General features: G+C 36.2%; 1 protein-coding gene across 1 annotated transcript in view; it reads right to left on the bottom strand.

Annotated features, from left to right (window-relative positions):
* SYNJ1 (synaptojanin 1) overlaps positions 1–18,933 on the bottom strand; it is a gene marked incomplete at its 5' end in the record, with an annotated part of 53,596 nt that extends 34,663 nt beyond the window's left edge. Inside the window, 11 exons of the mRNA XM_010141616.1 lie at positions 2,958–3,123; positions 6,215–6,367; positions 7,656–7,737; positions 9,862–10,031; positions 11,797–11,893; positions 12,477–12,538; positions 13,252–13,335; positions 14,539–14,764; positions 17,378–17,645; positions 18,039–18,125; positions 18,916–18,933. Of these exons, the coding sequence (XP_010139918.1) occupies positions 2,958–3,123; positions 6,215–6,367; positions 7,656–7,737; positions 9,862–10,031; positions 11,797–11,893; positions 12,477–12,538; positions 13,252–13,335; positions 14,539–14,764; positions 17,378–17,645; positions 18,039–18,125; positions 18,916–18,933 (1,413 nt within the window). The remainder of the gene's footprint in view (positions 1–2,957; positions 3,124–6,214; positions 6,368–7,655; positions 7,738–9,861; positions 10,032–11,796; positions 11,894–12,476; positions 12,539–13,251; positions 13,336–14,538; positions 14,765–17,377; positions 17,646–18,038; positions 18,126–18,915) is intronic.
* Between the last annotated feature and the right edge of the window lie 214 nt (positions 18,934–19,147).

The following is a 19,147-nucleotide window of genomic DNA, read 5'->3' as shown; positions in this document are numbered from 1 at the left end:
TTCCCTACTCCTCTCCCTTCATCTTCCTAAGTATCAAGAACGTACTTTCTTCCTCTCACCCAGAAACTAAGCATCTGATCTGGTTTCACTGAACCTGCTTCCAAGCAGTAGCTCAATGAACTCTACTTAAGGCAATAGCTCAGAAACATCTGTTTAAATTTTCTCAACACATTGTAAAATCTGAATGTATGAGCATTAGGAGTATTTTATTTTAAGTAATTGTTTCTGGGAACAAAGAGATGCTGAAGTGTTGCATGGCTGAGAAGTACTTGCAGCTCTCCCTTAAAGATATGGAATATGCATATATCACATCTCCCTAAATGGAGCAACTTCAGCTAAACAGCTTAAGTTACAACAAAAAGGAGAGTTGCCACTAAGAAATAAAAGAATTTTTAACACAAAGTTGAAAGGCATTATATTGCTTCTTAGTGATAATAACAATGTTAATAACTAAGCATTTCCAGAAGCTACTTCAACTGAAGAGATCTTTCATGGCATTTTCCTCTATCAGGCTCATCCCTACACATCTTATTATTATATATCACTTTCTTCATGTTCACAGTATTGCTAAGCCCTCCGAAGCCAACCTCTCATATTCAAGCCAACATCACAGACATTGGTCAAGGTATTTCTGCAATGTCTCAAAGTAGAAGATTAGGAGCTAACTATAAAGTTCTCTCTTCAGGCCGTCTCTTCACTAACAGTTTCACCTAAATAGATGCTCTAATACTTTCACTTTTAAGTCACATGCAGAAGTAACCATATCTCATTATTTCAGATCATTCCAGTACAAAGTTATTGCTTGCTGGGAGATACTACAAAATCAGCCCATCTCATGCAAGAACACAAGCAGGCAGAGCCTTCCAACAGGAAATAAGATGAAGTTACAAATTGTATGGAAGAATTTTACCTCTTATCCTAAACAAAACATTTAAACAAAATGAAAATACAGAAGCTCTCAAACCAGAAAGGAATAAAGCATTTGCAAAAACAAACCTCAAAGAATTGGTTGTCTCTCTTCAAAATTCACACCCAAGTACAACTGCAACATTTTTCAGCCTTACATTTTCACTTTTCTTGTATTTAAAAGCTTTTTTTGGATTAAGAGATTCTGGGCACAAGAATGCCAGATCCAACCTCTACTAGGAAAATGTGAGCCCACAACCAAATATTAAGCAAATAGGCACATGAAAAAAGCCAGAGAAGAACAATAGCTGCTCAAATATTTACAGCTTAATTTGCTATACTATACCTGATTGTAATGATTGCTCTGAAACTATGGATGCAGTAAGAAGGAAACAAGAAAGATATTAGTCAAATAAGTAATTGGGGTTTTTTTTAGTTTTCCAGCAATATGTGAGAGAACATGCTGTAATACACAATTTATTACATGTAACTATTTGTATCAGTTAAAACATATCTTTTATGCTGCAAAATCTAAGAAGTTTCACAACTGTATTAATGAATTATCTTTTCTTGCTTTACTAATAATGGATTTACGTATGAAGAAGTATCTCCCTAGTTAACTCACCACCTAGAAGACAATGCAAAGACATTATGTGCAGTGAAGAGGGATTAATGTTTCCCAGCTGACAGGAGCTGCAAATACTGAAAGGATAGCTCACATTCACAGAGCAATTGAGAAGAAAAAAATGACTTTCAACTTATTTTGAGGTGAGGCTGATTCTGGTTTCCAATACATGAAAAGTTACACTAACACAAAATCTTGTGGTAAAGAAACAAGAGGAAAATAGTCATTCAGGTTCCACAGAGGAAACACATAAATACCCATAAGATGAAGACTGCAGTTGGACAAGAATTTTTTTTCTTGTGCCACAGATTTTCACTGAAGTTTTTACACAATTTTCTCATTCTAGGTTGAGAAGTACCCAGGAAAAAAACAAGGGGAAAAAAAAGGAAAAGAAAAAATTACAAACGTTATTAATCCCTAAAAACGGCAATAACCCACCATTTAGAGCACTCTTACCTGGGATCTTGGAAAGAAGACTCAAATTTAAGTTCCTTCTTTGCCCAAGAATTAGCTCCTCTATTTTTTGTATCCCAGGAGAGTACTCTAAATGGAGCTTTACAGATGACTGACTCACTATTTCCCTGCTCATCAGACATGTAGAAGGATGGGTCATGACTGCAGTCCTGGGGACCCTGTAGGCTGCACCTCTATGGATGCAGGATGCTGTGGTTCAGAGCCCTGATCTGATTAGGTGAATCACCTTCCTGTAACCACACCACGCAACTACATGATTTTTACATACAATTTAACCCACAGCCTGACAAGCTTTTGTGATGCATGCATTCCTGGGAGAGACTTCTCCCCAAAAAACATCCTGTGATGAAAAATGTTTCTTCAGGAATTTTCTGATAGCTCCTGTTATCTTAAATTTTCTCCCATTACCAGAACCCCTTTTGTTCCTCAGTACCTTAGAAACCAAAACGACGATAAATACCAGCATTCCTAAGTCTGAGAAAAGAATAAATGCTTTCTATCTAGCTTAACACCATGGTGAGAATTTCTTCACTGACCTAACAGATCAAATTAAGACATTTAGCAAACAATAAAAAACCCCGAGTATCTTAATAAATCAGGATTCCCCCCCAAATTTAGCATGTAATTGTCATAACTTTTGCTATAAAATGGATTCAAGGAACTGCACAGAACATACCTAACATTCATCTACAGTAAAGTTCTTACAAATATGCTCCGCAAATATTTACCTATTACAACACCAGACATCAACAAAATACAAACAGTAAGGAAATGACTGCAGCATGTTAGTTTGGTAATATTAGTAGAGCAGAAGTAACTTTCATCTTCTAATAAGCCAACAGAACATCAAACAGCATTTATACTTTCCAATACTGCTTTGAAAACAGACTCCATACAGCTTTCTTACACCAAAATAGTTATCAGACAGATTAAAATCCTGAAAGACACATACCGCGTAAACTGCTGGTGGTTAAGAGAGCCCGTGCTTTATCTGCTAAATCACTATTTAGGGTATTTCCCAATAACAAAACATCAATGGCCTCCTGCTTGGAGCTATCAAAAAAGTTATTTTGAATCGTTCTGGTCACAGAACGAGCACCATCCTTCAGCTTTCCAGCCTGTTAGGGAGGAACACGTATAAAATATTTTATGTTGGACACTGCTTACAATAACATTGGCAATATTCAGTAACATATATTTGTAAACTGCATTAACGATTTTTAAATCTAAGGCAACTTCCTTCACTAAGTATCAAATAAAGTCTTCTGAACTTATTGTACTATCTGTGCTTGTCATCCCCTCCCATCTCCCAAATGTTAAACTACGCAGTAATACCTTCAAAGGATATCTGACCACCAGATTATTCCAGTTTAAATTACTTAAACAAAATATTGCAGGGAGGGGAACATCTTTTTTTTTCTCCTTAAACCCAAATTAAATTGATGTAGTGTCATGTTTAGACCACGATATGGGATTTTGGGCTTTTCCCCAAATAGTGAGAGATGAGCAAGCACCTGAGTCCAAATATCATGATCCGTGAATATGTATGTATATGCACGTATGAGCATATTAGTTCAGAATTCACATTCTGAAATATCCATGTTAAAAAAAGAGATAGCTTCGACTTACTAAGACCCCTTACCTTTTTAAAACAACATACAAGTCTCATGCAGTATCCCAGAAGGAAAATATGCACTAATCTATAGCCACATATATACAAAGACACTGTCGTTGACAAACTGCACACAAGTGGCACGACTGAACAGGGCCATGAAAGAACTCTTGTACAGCTACCTGAACTAAACAAGAATCTCCAAGAGCGGTACTGCTACTGCAAATATTCCCTGTGGGTGAAACACCCAGAGGATAATGTAATCAACATGTCATGCCATCTCACCGTCGAGTCAAAAAACAGCAGTGTTAATCTGCGTACACAGCACTGACAATGACAGGCACAAAGACATTTTCTGGATTACATGGTTTATCGTGTCCTATGCACATAAGCGTATCCTGCCTGTGAGGTGTGCGTAAACGCATGCTATTGCACGTACATGAAATATAGACCATAATCCATCAGGGATGCTGCATGGTATTGTATTATTATTAAAAATACTCTGAGATTACAGGTTGCATTGTTCATGAAGGTCTCTTAAAGGCAAAAGAAAAAAGACAAAAGCTTAACGAAACGACCCTATCATTTAGTTCTGTGAATTGTACTAAACAACAAGAAAGAAACAACTCTTTTGTCGAGGATAAGTAGTAGCAAATTCACACCATGATTTTTGGAAAACAATGTGGATGAGATGTTGGGGAGCATACTATTGCAACAGGATTTTAATAGGATGCTGCTCCCTTTCTGTCAGACAATGTGTAACTTATTACATGATCCAAAAAACACACTCACCATTCACATATCAGGCAATTAATTGAAAGGAACCCGGAGAAAGCAAAAGAAAGAGTAGGTAAGGAGTTAGATGTAACAAGTATCATAATACTTCAAGGACTGCTTTTCAGTATAGAAATGTATATTAACACAGTTAAGATTAAAGTTTTTTATTCCTATCCTAAATTTCCATATTTTTACTTCTAAGTCCTCTTGGACTTTGAAGAATAAAAATGACAAACAAGAAATGGAAGAATTTCAACCATCAAACTTAATTTGAGAAATGGGAATGCAGCTAACAACTTAAAAACTACATTGTAAGACGTATTATCAGAGTACTCAAGAAAACATTAAGTAGTGATCAAGTCAGGTTTCACTAAAACAAGCAAGTATTGAATGGATTTGCAAGTAATAAAGACTCTCTTCAAATAAATGAACTTCTGTCAGGGACGCTGTGTTTGATTTATAAGAAGTGGTAGAGTCAGTAATAGTTGTAGCACGGCAGGGAACTTGTGTTATTACAAAGACAGCAGAGTAAATGCACTCTGTTTTAAACTTTAAAAATGGACTTGTAAATACAGTAAACATTTTACAAAGTAAAAAAATTTAAGTAGCCAAATGAATGGCAGAAAACTATTAATTTAAGAAAAGAAACATTAAGGTGAATGAGAAAGTCAGGAGAAGGGGAGACACCCCATAAAATACTTACTGTAGTTTTCCTGGTGGTCTGGGTGTCATTTTTGTAAGAGAATAAAACTAAACATCTTTAACCAAATGCCATTCTATACTAAAATACAAGCAATCCCCAAATGAAAAAGTCTTGTATGCAGCAATTAAGGGTAGAATAAGCAACAAGTCTAATTTACTTTTCTTTTTACGCAGCTTACTGTGATGCCTGGTACACGGGTAGAGAAGGACCCTGATATGTTTTCAATGAGTAAGTGATGGAAAAACAAAACAGCTGAATATGAGTACAGAGAATATAATATGGAATGAGAAGCAGAGCATTCTCGAATAAAAAAGAATAGTATGAAAAGAAATTCTTGAAGGAACTAGAGGCAAAAATTGCTATGGTTCAACATTTGTTTGTCTTGGCAGGTGTCACCTGATAAGAGAGAATTACAGAAAGAAAAAAAAAACCCAACACTGTTAGAAGAAAAATAAAAGACACCATTAGAAAATCTGAACAGCTCAGGCATCAACAAAGACAAAATAAGTTGAAGAGAAACAGAGCATTACACCATCATGTAGTAAAGAATTATTATCACAACATTAGAAAGCAAGTTAGAAACAGAATTTGGGGTTTTTTTCAGTAACTGCCAAACTAAAAAGAAACAGCTGGAGGAGCATGCAAAAAAATTCCCAGGGGCAACCTGTTTAACCCTGTTAATAAACACTAAAAGGATGAACAATAATGTCCAGTGAAACACTTTAAAAGAAAGACGATATAGTGAGTGAAACTGAAACAATGGAAGGCAAAGGTACAGAGAGAAAAATGAAAATATTCAAAGAAACTAAAGCTGATTTGAATATACATTTTTCTGAACTACAATCTAAACAAATGAAAGTTTTGAGCTTCATCCTTTCCTACAGAATTGGTGTTATCTGGGAGGCATGGGCATGTCTGAGAAAGGATGTACTGAAATGAGAGCTGGTTATCAACGTAACCAACCTTTTTATATTTATTTCTGGCTGGTTGAGTATTTTTAGATTTACAAGAAAAGTACATTGTAAAAAAAGAAAATTTCATAGTTGTTATATGAATGACAGAATTTTTTAAAACCCGTACTGAATACTGCTAAAGCTTTTAATAAAATGTACTTTACCTTAGCTTTTCCTTCAAGGGCTCCAGTTCCAGCATAAATTTTACTGACAGAATCACCATTCACAGACCACATGGATCGGAAAACTTCCTGAAAGCGGGTAACCAACTGAGGCTTCTCAGCTAATCCTAATACCTCCAGTTGTTTTGTTAGCATCTGCAACAGTTAAACACAACTTTTGCAAAAGAAAAATCTTCACATGTATTTATTAAAAAGGTACATCATATTTTTTCAGCATATAGGACAGAAAAAATTCTTTAGGTTATATATAACACTCTGAACAAACTGACACCATGTCATATTTGAAAGGCTACATTGTACATGTGACTTTAGCACCAGCATGTCATTTTCTTTTAAAGATAAGTAGTAATGCAGGAAAATAATTAGTTGATTTGTAAATATTTTCATCTAAAAATTCACTAGTTACAAGGTAAATTATTTCTGGTTCTCAAGTCTTCCTACTTACATAATTTAGAATTAGTGCAATTCACATTCTTCCCAAAAAAGCATAAAATCAAACACACTGACCTCTGATACCAAATGCAGCAGCAACAGAGCTCTGGTATCGGTGAAATAACAACGGCTTCTGTCACTGACCCTGTTTTCAGAAGTAACGCACTGCAATATTTACCCTTACAATCCATATACCTGAATTAATTTTCCATGATGCAGTCTACATTAAATGCATTTAAACTGTATACATATAATACATATAAATGTATTATTCTACATTTAAATACATTACTTAAACGTAATGTAATATATGCTGTGAGATTTTCAAAGCACGTTGCTACTCTTCTCAACAAAGAGTGAACTAAAGAAAATAATACGAATTATTTTTCTCAATTTTAGTAATTAAAAGGTGTGACTCCCCTATGGTACCTGCAGAACTGAAACAACAGAGGAAAAGGCATTCGATCTCCCAGACTGTGTTGTATCTGCTATAGCATGTACTGGCATTGAATGTCAAGAGAAAAATTTTCAGAGTATTTGCATGAGGGCAAAGAGTTCAGTGTTCCGTTTGACTAAAACACCAATGAAGTGCCAATAGTGTTTACTTGGTAAATGCAGCAGCAATGCACTGCATATTCCAAAATCAGAAATGTTTGTTCTACAGCCAATGGATTTTGCAATTCTCAAGGAAATTCCTCCTACAGATGCTAAACCAAGAGCACTTTAATTAAATAAAATTCAGAAAATAGAAGAATAATCCCTTTATTTAGTTTGCTGTTGCAGCACCCATAACCTTTCATTTTTAAACAAGATAAGGATTTCTATCTTTAGGAGTCAAAATCAGTTTATTAGGATGAGTGGAGATGTAAATCAACTGACATCTATGAAATATTTTAATTCATTTTTCATAGAGAAGGTCATGCTACTTTTACAGCCTAATTGCTACAGAAGCATCAGGAGCAGTTGTGTATCTGGACGCTGTTTTTCCTACCTCCAAGCCAAAGAAAGCCTGCACACTGTTTGTTCTATCCAGACAGTCCAAGCAGTTTGTCCTGACAGTACCGCTTTGAGATCTGTGCCAAGGACAACGAGAGACAGAGAGAGAAAACAACTGAGATAACTCATTTAACACATCAAAGACAGGGACATGAAGATCTGAACCAGAACAGTAAATCAGGGTACTGCGGCAGCAGTAGAGGGTTAGCTCCAATAACAGCAGCAAATTTCACAGCAGTGTTGACTACAGAAAATTAACTTATTTTCTGCAAGTAACGTTAGTCTTCAGTTTTTCTCAATTCTCTTTGCTTGCTTGGTTAAGGTGTTATGCAGGAGTAAGTTTTCTTTACAAAGATTCCAACTAACACAATTCCCAAGAATCTGAGGGAAAAAATAACTCTTAGTTAAAAAAAAAACAAACCACAAACCAACCAAAAAAAATATTAAGACAGTTCTTGGATTTGTTTAACTAAACTAAAAGTAATAAGAATTTGTGAGAAAACTAAAGCCAATTTCAACCCCTCATTACTTTCTTCTTCAAATAAAAATGAAATAGAAGCCTCTCCCCTTGTGCTATGAAGCTCTCAGAGGGATCATATTAGGCAACATCCATGTCCTTCCTGCCCACCTATGAGTACAAAATTCTGATGGCTCTCCCAGTGATACACACTTACTTTTATTATTCCCACTACCCATTTTGCCCACTTAAGACAGTAAGGCTTCATCGCATTTACTTGGAGATCCAACAATATATTGAGAAAGTGCTGAAAAAATTCTCCAAGATTTTTTTTTTTATTACTACCTCTGTATGCGATTCCAAATACAAAGCAACTTGCTACCCATGTTAGGAAAAAACCTGACATTCTCCAAAGGATATGGTCCGTGAACTGATAAAAATCAGCACTCTACCTTTTATTAACGGAATTCTTCAAGCTATCACAAGCCACTATTGTGCTTTCATTCTGTTGTCAGTCTATTTGATGGGCGATAATATTATTTTAATCTCCGTCAAGACTGAATGGCGTTCTCCTAACGCAAAATGTCACACCACTTTTAAAACTTTTTGGAGAATGGTCAGTGACATTTTGAGGTAGAGCGCTCTCCCACTAAATCTAATTTTATTCAGGCCTACTAAAACCTGCCCCTGGGGAATTTAATCCCACGGCCAGGTTAGAGCACAGACTGGCACTGGAACCCTCTTCTCTTCCTCTGCACTAGGGGATGAAATGTCACTGCATGTGGCACAATCCTCTCACTCAACAATCCTCTTTATCATGGAGAACCTCAGTCAGCAGTTTGCTCTGGTATTAATTAAAAGGAGGAAGGGTGTGGAAGGGAGAAGAGCAGCAGTGTCGCCTATTTCTAGCCCTGCTTCCCTTTTTCTGCTGAGATAAGCACAGCCTTTGCTCCAGTTAGAGGGGTGGGAAAATAGGAACAGAAGTACAAGTAGAGCAGGACTGGGAAGTACCAACCAGGGCAGAAAACACGCATCCCATTCATGCTCTACGGAGAAATGAATCCCTCAAATGGGGGAGCCAGGTACAAATAGATTTAGAAAAAAATTTCACTGAACATCAGCACTTACAACAAACAGAAAAGTGTATGCTCCATCGCTGAGGAAAATCATGCTCTACGGAGAAATGAATCCCTCAAATGGGGGAGCCAGGTACAAATAGATTTAGAAAAAAATTTCACTCAACATCAGCACTTACAACAAACAGAAAAGTGTACGCTCCATCGCTGAGGAAAACATGAATAACATTATCCAGAAGAGGGAAAAATATTAATTCTTTAATCCCATGTAAGTGCACCCAAGAAAAAAGATAATTGCTCATTTTCACCAAAATCATGAGGTAAAAGGCCTGAAGTTGTCATGCCCTATCAATGTTTCAGAGGTATTTCCATTATGATTTTTAGAGCATATTCAGAATGATACAAAATTTTAATAAAACAAAATAAGTGGCTCATATTTCAATTGCTGAGCATCACCTTGGATACAATAAAACCACAGTAATAGAAGTAACATTTTTTTCTCTTCTTGCTAAGGGGTGAAGAGCATTCTGAATTGCTGAGCATCACCTTGGATACAATAAAAACACAGTAATAGAAGTAACATTTTTTCCTCTTCTTGCTAAGGGGTGAAAAGCATTCTAGAGCTGTAATTTAGTTTGAAGACATTTACAGAAGTTATGTACACAAACCTTTTAACTTCTTTTCCATCAAAATAAAAAAATCCACACTCTAAGAATTTCTGGACTTGAGGTTTTAGCACACTGTGTAGTTTTTCTGCCTTTCCACCTTTAACCATTTGATGATAGTCAAAATTCACCATTTTTATATCAGCTGAATGTTCAGATGCTTTCAAATGGCTCTGACATTGTAAAAAGAGAAGAAAAAAGTATAAATATACCAGTATCTGAACGCATAGTATCATAAGCTAAATAACAGGCTACAAACACTTTTAAAGCTGTTTTATTAGCTAACCTGTTTATTACATGCTTTCTCTTTAAATAAAATTAAATCATTTTTATCACTATTGTCCAACAAATCACTCAGAACTGATTGCTATTTCTCCTGTATTTTTCCTTTTTCTTGTCACAGTCAAAGTCAGTCCCTTCCTTACCATAGTAGGGTCACCAACGCTGTCTACAGCCTCTTCTACTGTTAAAATGCTTCGATTTGCACAAGTTGTTTCTGTGGAAACCCCTTTCACTAACAATGACCATTTTAGACATGCCAGCAGCAACAGGGACTGAGCAAACACTTCATAAACTATTACTGAAAAATACAGACAAATTATTTAGGTTGCTGTGGAGGTGGCTTGAGCAAAACTTTCCCTAACATTTCCTGAAAAATCTTGAAGTGCTCACACAATTTTTGTTGGCAAAGCTACGATCTGCGTTGGGCATTGATATGCACCTGGGAGCACTAACGTCTCCTAGCAGGATAGCTGGATACAGAAAAGATACTAGTGAGTGACCTAAGATAGTCAACCATTATAATACAAAGGGAAAAGGAAAATGGGAAAGGGAAATAATGGATGGCTGTTGACGTGTTCTCTGGCTTCAGAGAGAACTTCTCAAATTGTCAATATTTATGGACCACAATGTGACAGTTATTTTTCACCTAACTAGTGGGAATTCATGAAAACGGCGACTTATAGCTAGCTTCTGAACAAATATTTCTATTCAATCGTGAAGCAGCTTTATGCTAAAATTGATAAATTAGTTTGTGATTGAAAAATACAGACAAATTATTTAGGTTGCTGTGGAGGTGGCTTGAGCAAAACTTTCCCTAACATTTCCTGAAAAATCTTGAAGTGCTCACACAATTTTTGTTGGCAAAGCTACGATCTGCGTTGGGCATTGATATGCACCTGGGAGCACTAACGTCTCCTAGCAGGATAGCTGGATACAGAAAAGATACTAGTGAGTGACCTAAGATAGTCAACCATTATAATACAAAGGGAAAAGGAAAATGGGAAAGGGAAATAATGGATGGCTGTTGACGTGTTCTCTGGCTTCAGAGAGAACTTCTCAAATTGTCAATATTTATGGACCACAATGTGACAGTTATTTTTCACCTAACTAGTGGGAATTCATGAAAACGGCGACTTATAGCTAGCTTCTGAACAAATATTTCTATTCAATCGTGAAGCAGCTTTATGCTAAAATTGATAAATTAGTTTGTGATTTTTTTTAAGTAGTAAGGAATAAATACAGGATTCTAAGGAAAATATTTTTAAAAGAAACATCATAATATTAAATACCACAAAGCACCATTAATTTATCTACCAATTTTATAGTGAAATATTATTTATTTTTACATAAGCCATTAACAAATATGAAATATGAAAATAACTGAAAATCCCTCAACACTGTCTATGTGGCTCTTACGATTTTTCAGTAAAGTAACCAATCTGAACGTCAACAAACACTAATTGTATATAGAGCTTTCAAGTCATTTCAGATTACGTATCTTAGGCAATGCTTTCATGATAAAAACAATTTTAACCACGCGTGGTAGCTGGTTCAGAGCATAGCATATCTGTTTCATTTTCAAAGGCTGTATAAAAAACTTCATCGCAAACGGGCAAATTCCACGGATATGCACAGTGAGAGAACTGTCATACTAACCTGAAAAGCTTTGCTGAGCATGTGCTCCCCTTCTTTTGCCCCAAGTAAATTTACAATAATTTGCTTGCCATACAAATTTTTAAGAGTTTGGAAATGCCTGTGAGCAGAAAAAAAATTCTACAGTCATCTTCTGGCATGCAGAAAATTAACACGAACACCTGCCACACTGACCGAGATGTTGCAGAAATGTACTGGGTACTCTAAAAACTGCTGCAAGCCTTTTATTATGTCACATCCAAACAAACCAACATAACTCAATAATAGCATACAACCACTGACTGCTATTTCATTAGGATAATAGCACCAATTTAACAAGCATTTAGTTAAAACCATAAGGCTGTGAAGTGTCATAGCAGGAATAAAATTAGAAAATAAATTTTACTGTTATACAGAAGCTGACAAATACAGATTATTCAATGTAAACATGCCAGAATTTTTGTTTTCAATTTAACAAAGAATTTCACAAATTTCAATTTTCTTCAAACTTTTCAACAGAGTACTCGAAGGCAAAATCAATCCTGTAGAAGTCTGAAAAAGCTGCCCAGGCAGTTCGCTGCTTTGCTGAATTGCACATTTGTATAGATAAAGCCTCCTATTTGGAATAACATATCCCATCCCAGTGATGCGTCACCTATCAGAGGTTTGTAGTGCACTAACAAAAATTTAAGATATTGTTTCACCTGTCAAAAGCTGGTGCATTCGCCTCAAAACCCCTTGACATTCTGACACGATGGGATCCCACCTAAAACACGAAGATTACATTAAATTATTTGTCTTTATACATTTGCTTAATTGTTCTTCAAAGACCACTTTTGATCCTAAATATGGCATAAAAATTCATTTCATTTTCTAAATGAAATCTCCAGAATTTATTCTGCTTGCTGTGGTGTGCATTCTTTTAACGGGTGCTTTTAAAAACGCATGCAAATGTTTCAGCAATTCTACTGCAGAATGCTTATACGTGTAGTTTAAAGAACCTAGAGTCACTGTGAGGCGTGAACTTTTTTAATCTTCCCTGTCAAAATCCTATTAGAGTTGCAGCTGCTGCTACAATCCCTCTTCCAATAAAACTGGGATGAAATTATATTACAGTAATTCTTGATCCATATTGACATCTTGAGAAGATTTATTCTCACGAACAATTCAGGAGAAAGCAGTCTCTTTGGAAGCCCTTAGATAACCTATTCTAAAATAGCAATTTAAATAAAAACAGAAAAACTCAGAACTTCAAAGAAAAAATATCTAAAAAACAATGGACATTCAAATCTTGTGCAAGACAGCAGTCAGAGATTCAAGCCCAGCAGGCTTGGTGAATTAACAACAGCACCAACTTGCTCCCAGAGCATAACCTCATACTGACATGTAACTGTGCAGAAAGGCCTAAACGCTACTGAAAGATGTTTAAACAGAGATGAGTAATAATTATCTGTATAATTAAATCTATATCCTGCTTACCTGCAGGCCTGGCTGTTCCCAAAATAATGGAACAGATCCTCGAATCTGTATGAAAGATGACACAGAGTCATCTAAAAATATCACCTGTTAAAAAAAAAAAAAAGCATGGTACCAATAGGTATTGCAGAACGTAAGGTTTTAGGTTCCTTATCCTTAGCTAAACACAGAGCAAATAAAATATATTTCCATATTACATATTCCACACTACAAGCTAAAACGTTGCGTTCCCTAGACTTTTCTCTCTAACCCCTCTGAACAAATCATAACAGAAAGTCTGGCACTCTCATGCCTCCTTTCAGAATTGTGACTCACAGCGTCTAAGGAAATACTGCAACCTTTTATTGTTTGGGACTAAATGTCTCCTGTGCTAAGGTAACTAGTTTTAAAAAAATTTAAAGTGCTTAAACTGTACACCAATGCACAGAAAATAACAATGCGCCCTACTCAGACCACCTGCACAGATTTTGTGCACTAGAATCCAAAACACAAGGATCTCTTAAGTACATGGGAAAGGAAAGTTTAAGTGGAATGATGTGCCACAGTCATATCACAATGATCAGCCTGCCAGAGAAACTGTAACAAAAGTCTTCTGACCAAACTTCTGAAACTGTAAGTGTACAAGCAGAGCCCTTCCTGGACAAAATCCTACTAAAGTCATCAAGGCTTTGCCAAGTCAGTGAATCAACCAAAGGTACCTACTCACATGAATACAGTCGCAGGAACATTTTGGTAACTAGGTTCTCGTAAGAAGTGAGCAAAGAATTAATAGCTTCTTGCATTTCTGTATAATAAGGGCAAATAATATGCAATCAAATGCAGCACAGTTACGGTGGCTTTAAAAACTACCTTTCAGAGGAGCTGTGTTAAGTAACCACAGGAATGCTTTTATCTTTCCTGAAACATAAGGTACCACGTATTTGCCAAAAATCCCTTCTGCTTATTTCTAAGGACTTTTACTCTACTATTATCTCAGGCTAAAAGTACACACTAACCTACAGCTCGGGGGCCTAAAAGGAAGTACAGCCACCTACAACGGTTTGGCTGATGGCTAACAGCTTCTTAAGCTGCTGCAACTCAGACCCATGCATGCCCTTACCCTAAGCTACACTAAAAACCAAGGATCATCAAATTATGTAACCTACTTAGATCCCTTATTTAGCAGCAAAGGAACTCTTCTGTTGGTTACAGACTTGACGTGTGACCTGTTGATTTAGGGCAAAAATCTATCCACACCTGTGCTTATCATGAGTTCATCAGCCAAGCAATGGGCACTGTAGCATAACGTACCTGCTCTGTTTCAACAAAATTAGCAACATGACCATCATCGTTTGTTCCCCGGACGTTAAATCTGGTGCCAGCTCGTTCACAGCTTAGTCGTGAAATGAGACAAGCCTTCGCTTGCTTGTGAGCTGCATAAATCGTCCTTATCTCCACTCCTCCACACATAAGACGTAACAACCAGTCATCACAGTTCACACCATAGTGCTTCAGATGTAAATGCAGTGACTGGTTCCTATCAGGAAATAATATAAAATAAAATGATAAAATAAAGTAAAATAAAATAAAATACCAATCAAATTGTTATGCCAGCTACTGACTTCTTATATCTTACGCCCACTACTACAAATAAGAAAAGGAAAATACACATGTTCTAGTTTTATGATATAACTCTTACTTAAACATATTTGAAATAGCAAAGTTTACAAGAGAACAGCTTAAAAGTTTGCACAATAGGAATATGAGGTGAAACCATGAATTTTAATGACCTTAAAAAATTAACCCTTAAGCCCCTGTTTTTCAACCAGCAGAAAACAACACCCCAAGCTTGTTTGTATTTCTCCACTCAGACTTGCTTTGAGAAGCCAAAGAGTATACATGCTGCAAAAAGCAAGACAGGATTCCAGCTACAGGGTTACTTTTTGCGATGGGTAAAGCACCATTCAATTTCACAGTATCTTCTGGAGTACTCCTGAGAGAAATTAGAACGTAAAAAAACATTTCTGCCTTATCCCACACAGAAATAGTGGCTCATGATACAACCTCCCCTGCAACTGAATATTTCTGTAGTGACTAAAGTTCATACTACCCATAAAAAAAAAAAAAAAACAAAAAAAACACCACCTTGTCAATATACATTGATTTATTTCTGTTAGATGTCACCATAACACAACACTTGCCCAGACAAACTTCCAGGAATACATTCACAGCCAGCTGATTTTCAAATTTCAAGTTTTCAAATTTCTGTAAACACCAACTTTTTAACCAAGGGTTAAATATTTATACTTTATATACTGCATATAGCATTCGCTAATACCAAATACTGCTCAAATGAAAGAAAGATCCACAGCTGGGGTGTAACTGTCTATAAAGGAGTACCAACCAACACTGTAGTATTTGGACTGGACAACCTTTGAAGGTCCCTTCCAACCCAAAGCATTCTATGATTCTAAATAAGTAAGGCTGAAGTTTGGGTTTGGTGAGATTTTTCATTTTACCTCACTCTAATGGGGTTTGATCTTCTTTGGAAACATTCACTTGTATAAAAAGGAAGTAAAGTTTTCTCCACAGCAAAGAGAAGTAAACTCTAGTACGATGACTGACCAGAAAATTCTACCATAATTGCAACTAACATACTTGATATAAAGTTCGAACCTATTCACATTAATTTTAGCCTTTTCATTCTAAATTTCCAATTTCAAATAATTAAATAAATCTGTAACTTATTGGACACTTCAGTTCAATCATTAATGATGATTCAAATCCCATGTATCAAGTATGCGTTCACTTTACAGAAGAGTATACAGATGCATTACAACAGGAAACTTAAGCAAACAATGTTCTTTCTCTGGGCAATCTAAGCCTGGAACTTAGGAACTGAAAAAGCCCAAGAAAGCTTACTGAAGTGCATAAGCAGAATACTTCGTTATTGACTTCTAGTGTTTACATTTCTAGATCTTAGAACCTGGGACATTCCACTCACCTCCTGCAAGGACTAATTCTTACTGAAAAAAATCAGGTAACTTGAGAAGTTTTACAACAGGGTCAAAGTCAGCCAAGCTTACTTGGACAGGATGATCAGGTATAATCATTTCTGAAGCCTTGCAATACTGACTTACCAACAGAAACCCCAGTCTTTTTCCAGGTGCAGAGAGAGACAAACACACAGGTTCCTATAAATCCTGTGAACTTACATCAAGGTAGATGTGTTTCTGAAGATACAGCTTATTTTCCCTCTTAATCCACGTTATTTTATCTTATATAGCACCCGATCATATTCCTCCATCTGAACAAAATAGTGGATACCAGTAGAGTGGCACTGGCACGTATGCTGGAGCTGGTTTTGGCGAGGGGAAGATGTAGATTTTCACCTGTCCTAACAGCATACTGCCAAGTCTTCAGGACCCTTCCAAGTGTCGTGGACATACACACATTTTTTAACAAAGGCTGAAAATATTCGAGCAGAACTTCTTACATGACAGTATGCATCTCTGGCATTATTTAAGCTGCTTATCAGCAGAAACAGCAGTATTCCTTTTACCAAGAAATCTGTGTGAAAACTCACACTTTATTAAAAAATATTCTGTAGAAAGATAGTGAGTTCAGCAGCCAAGCAATGTGCACTGCAGCACAGCCCACCTGCTCTCTTTCAACAAAATCAGCAACATGACAATTATCTGTATAATAAAACTTAGAAAGCTTTTTCATACATTGCAAATCCACTTGAAAACTAATTATAAACTCCACAATATTTCAGAATCCAGAATGTTCAAAAGATTAAAATTTTCTTTAAAGTTCCATTACCACACATTTTAAAAAATTTACACACTTGAAGATTTAAGAGACAGCAAAGCTGAAACTCAGTATCACAACAACTGTTCAAAGTATCACATCATAAGCATTGAAAATCTGTGTCTTCCAATTAAGAAAGTCGAAGCGGCAATGGAAATGTGGTATCATTAATAACATACTTATGCCCTTAGAGTTAAAAGAATGCTCTTCTATCTCATCAATATTTATGAAACAAAGGTGTCCATTTAAAAGCTCCTAAGGGTAACAACTTTCCACAGATCAGTTTGTACAGGCATGCATTATTCTATACATCTGATAAAACGCATTATGAACTCACCAGAAAAACCTATTGTCAGTGGTGTGCTCCTGCATGCTGCGGTGGGCATTGAGACTAAGATCTAAGCTGACACCAGTGGCAGACCATGCAAAATAAAAGTTTCCTGAGTTCAAAACTTTGCGTACTTCTGAAATACGATCCTCGTCTGTTGAATCAATTCGTAATGACACAAATTCAGTGGAAGTAACTCGAAAAACTTCAGAGTCTTGAATCTTTCCCACAGACATGCATCCTGTCACTAGAACCAGATAATGTAACAGTGTGTCTCCTGCAAAACAAGACAAGGCACAGGGAAATGTATTTTAGTTAAGTGTGATCTATTTGTACTGTATACTTAAATATATAAAATCTGACACCAGCTTGCCTAAAAAAAGTGCAAAAAGAATCAACATAAAAAATTCATTCTCGAGTTCTACAGAACAAAAGAAAATGCAAACAGGAGAAACTATGCCGCAAATAACAGGGATTGTGAAAACGGAAGTTATTTTTGTCCCCTCCCTCATTTCTGGGAGTGCTCCAAACTTGCAAGTTACTCTACAAAGATAAAAAACAAAAAGAGAGCCCAGTTCCTGTTGCAAAGCTCCTGTGCTGTGCAGTTTTGCCAGAGCAGCATGATTTTCTTCCCCAAGCGAAAAATGAAGGTTTCACGTATTTTACTCACCAAGGTTTAATCTTAATACACCCAAGAGCCCATAGGCATCCATTACTTTGGAGTAGGTATTCTTGATTGTTTCTTTTTCTGCAGAAGCTATGGAGAGAAAACGTAAGATTTTATAATGTAAAAGGCAATACACTGTGGCAGGGAGAATGAGTCCACTCTAAAGTGAAAATCTGAGAGATTACAAAAGTAACACTCGTGAATCTTCTGGAAAGAAATCAAAATGTATGAGCATATGGCATTTTATAACAGAAAATGAGTATTTGATTTAATGACAAAGTACAATCACGCTATGTTTTTAAGCTACACAAAAAGGACTCGAAAAAACTCCAAGTGATATTAAAGGAGAACAGTGGCATTTTTAACATCATCATCTCCTAATATAAAAACCATCTAAAACACAGGCAAATGAGATCCCTGAGAATGTTCTCCTGTAACTGGTTAAAATTAGGGAAGTGCTAAATGCTGGGATTTTTTCCTGAGAAGAAATTATCCTTTTTCTTCAAGAATAAAACTGTGATGTGTCAGTATTATTTTCAGACAAGTAAACAAAATTATCACTAGTGCATTCTAACTAGTTTTAGATATAATCCAAGCAAATCAAAACTTTTCTAGGTCCATAAGATAATGGTATTTAAAAGCCGTATCTTACATCAGGAAAACACAATTTTCGCAGACATTTTTGAAAAAAAAATTTTTTTTTCTAATATTTTAGAAGAAACCAAAGTATTTACCATTATTCACCTGGAAGTTAACACTGGTGTACACTTTAGAACTTTAACCAGCACTCGAAAAGCCAGGCCCACAAACTTGACTGCAGAGCCAGGTAACAGAGATGCTGCAGAGCAGAAAGTGAATCCCACCTGTCCTGAGCTGTTGCTCATGACTGAGACTGACCCTGAAGAGCAAAGACAGACAATTCCAGCTATGCCACTGGATCCACAGGGACTGAATTTTTTGAGTCACCAAGGATCAGCATCATCTCCCTCCTCAGAAATTACCAGCTAATGAATTTTCACTCTGACACTAAAAAAAAAAAATCAGTTTTACATAAAGAAAAGTGTAAATTGAAATGCCCATTGCCCTGGTATTCTGCTGTGCTCTCTATCACA

This window comes from Buceros rhinoceros, unplaced genomic scaffold (assembly GCF_000710305.1).
Source record: "Buceros rhinoceros silvestris isolate BGI_N320 unplaced genomic scaffold, ASM71030v1 scaffold11000, whole genome shotgun sequence".
NCBI lineage: Eukaryota > Metazoa > Chordata > Aves > Bucerotiformes > Bucerotidae > Buceros > Buceros rhinoceros.
Note: the sequence above shows the minus strand (reverse complement) of the source record. Positions and strands in the feature narration are given on the sequence as shown.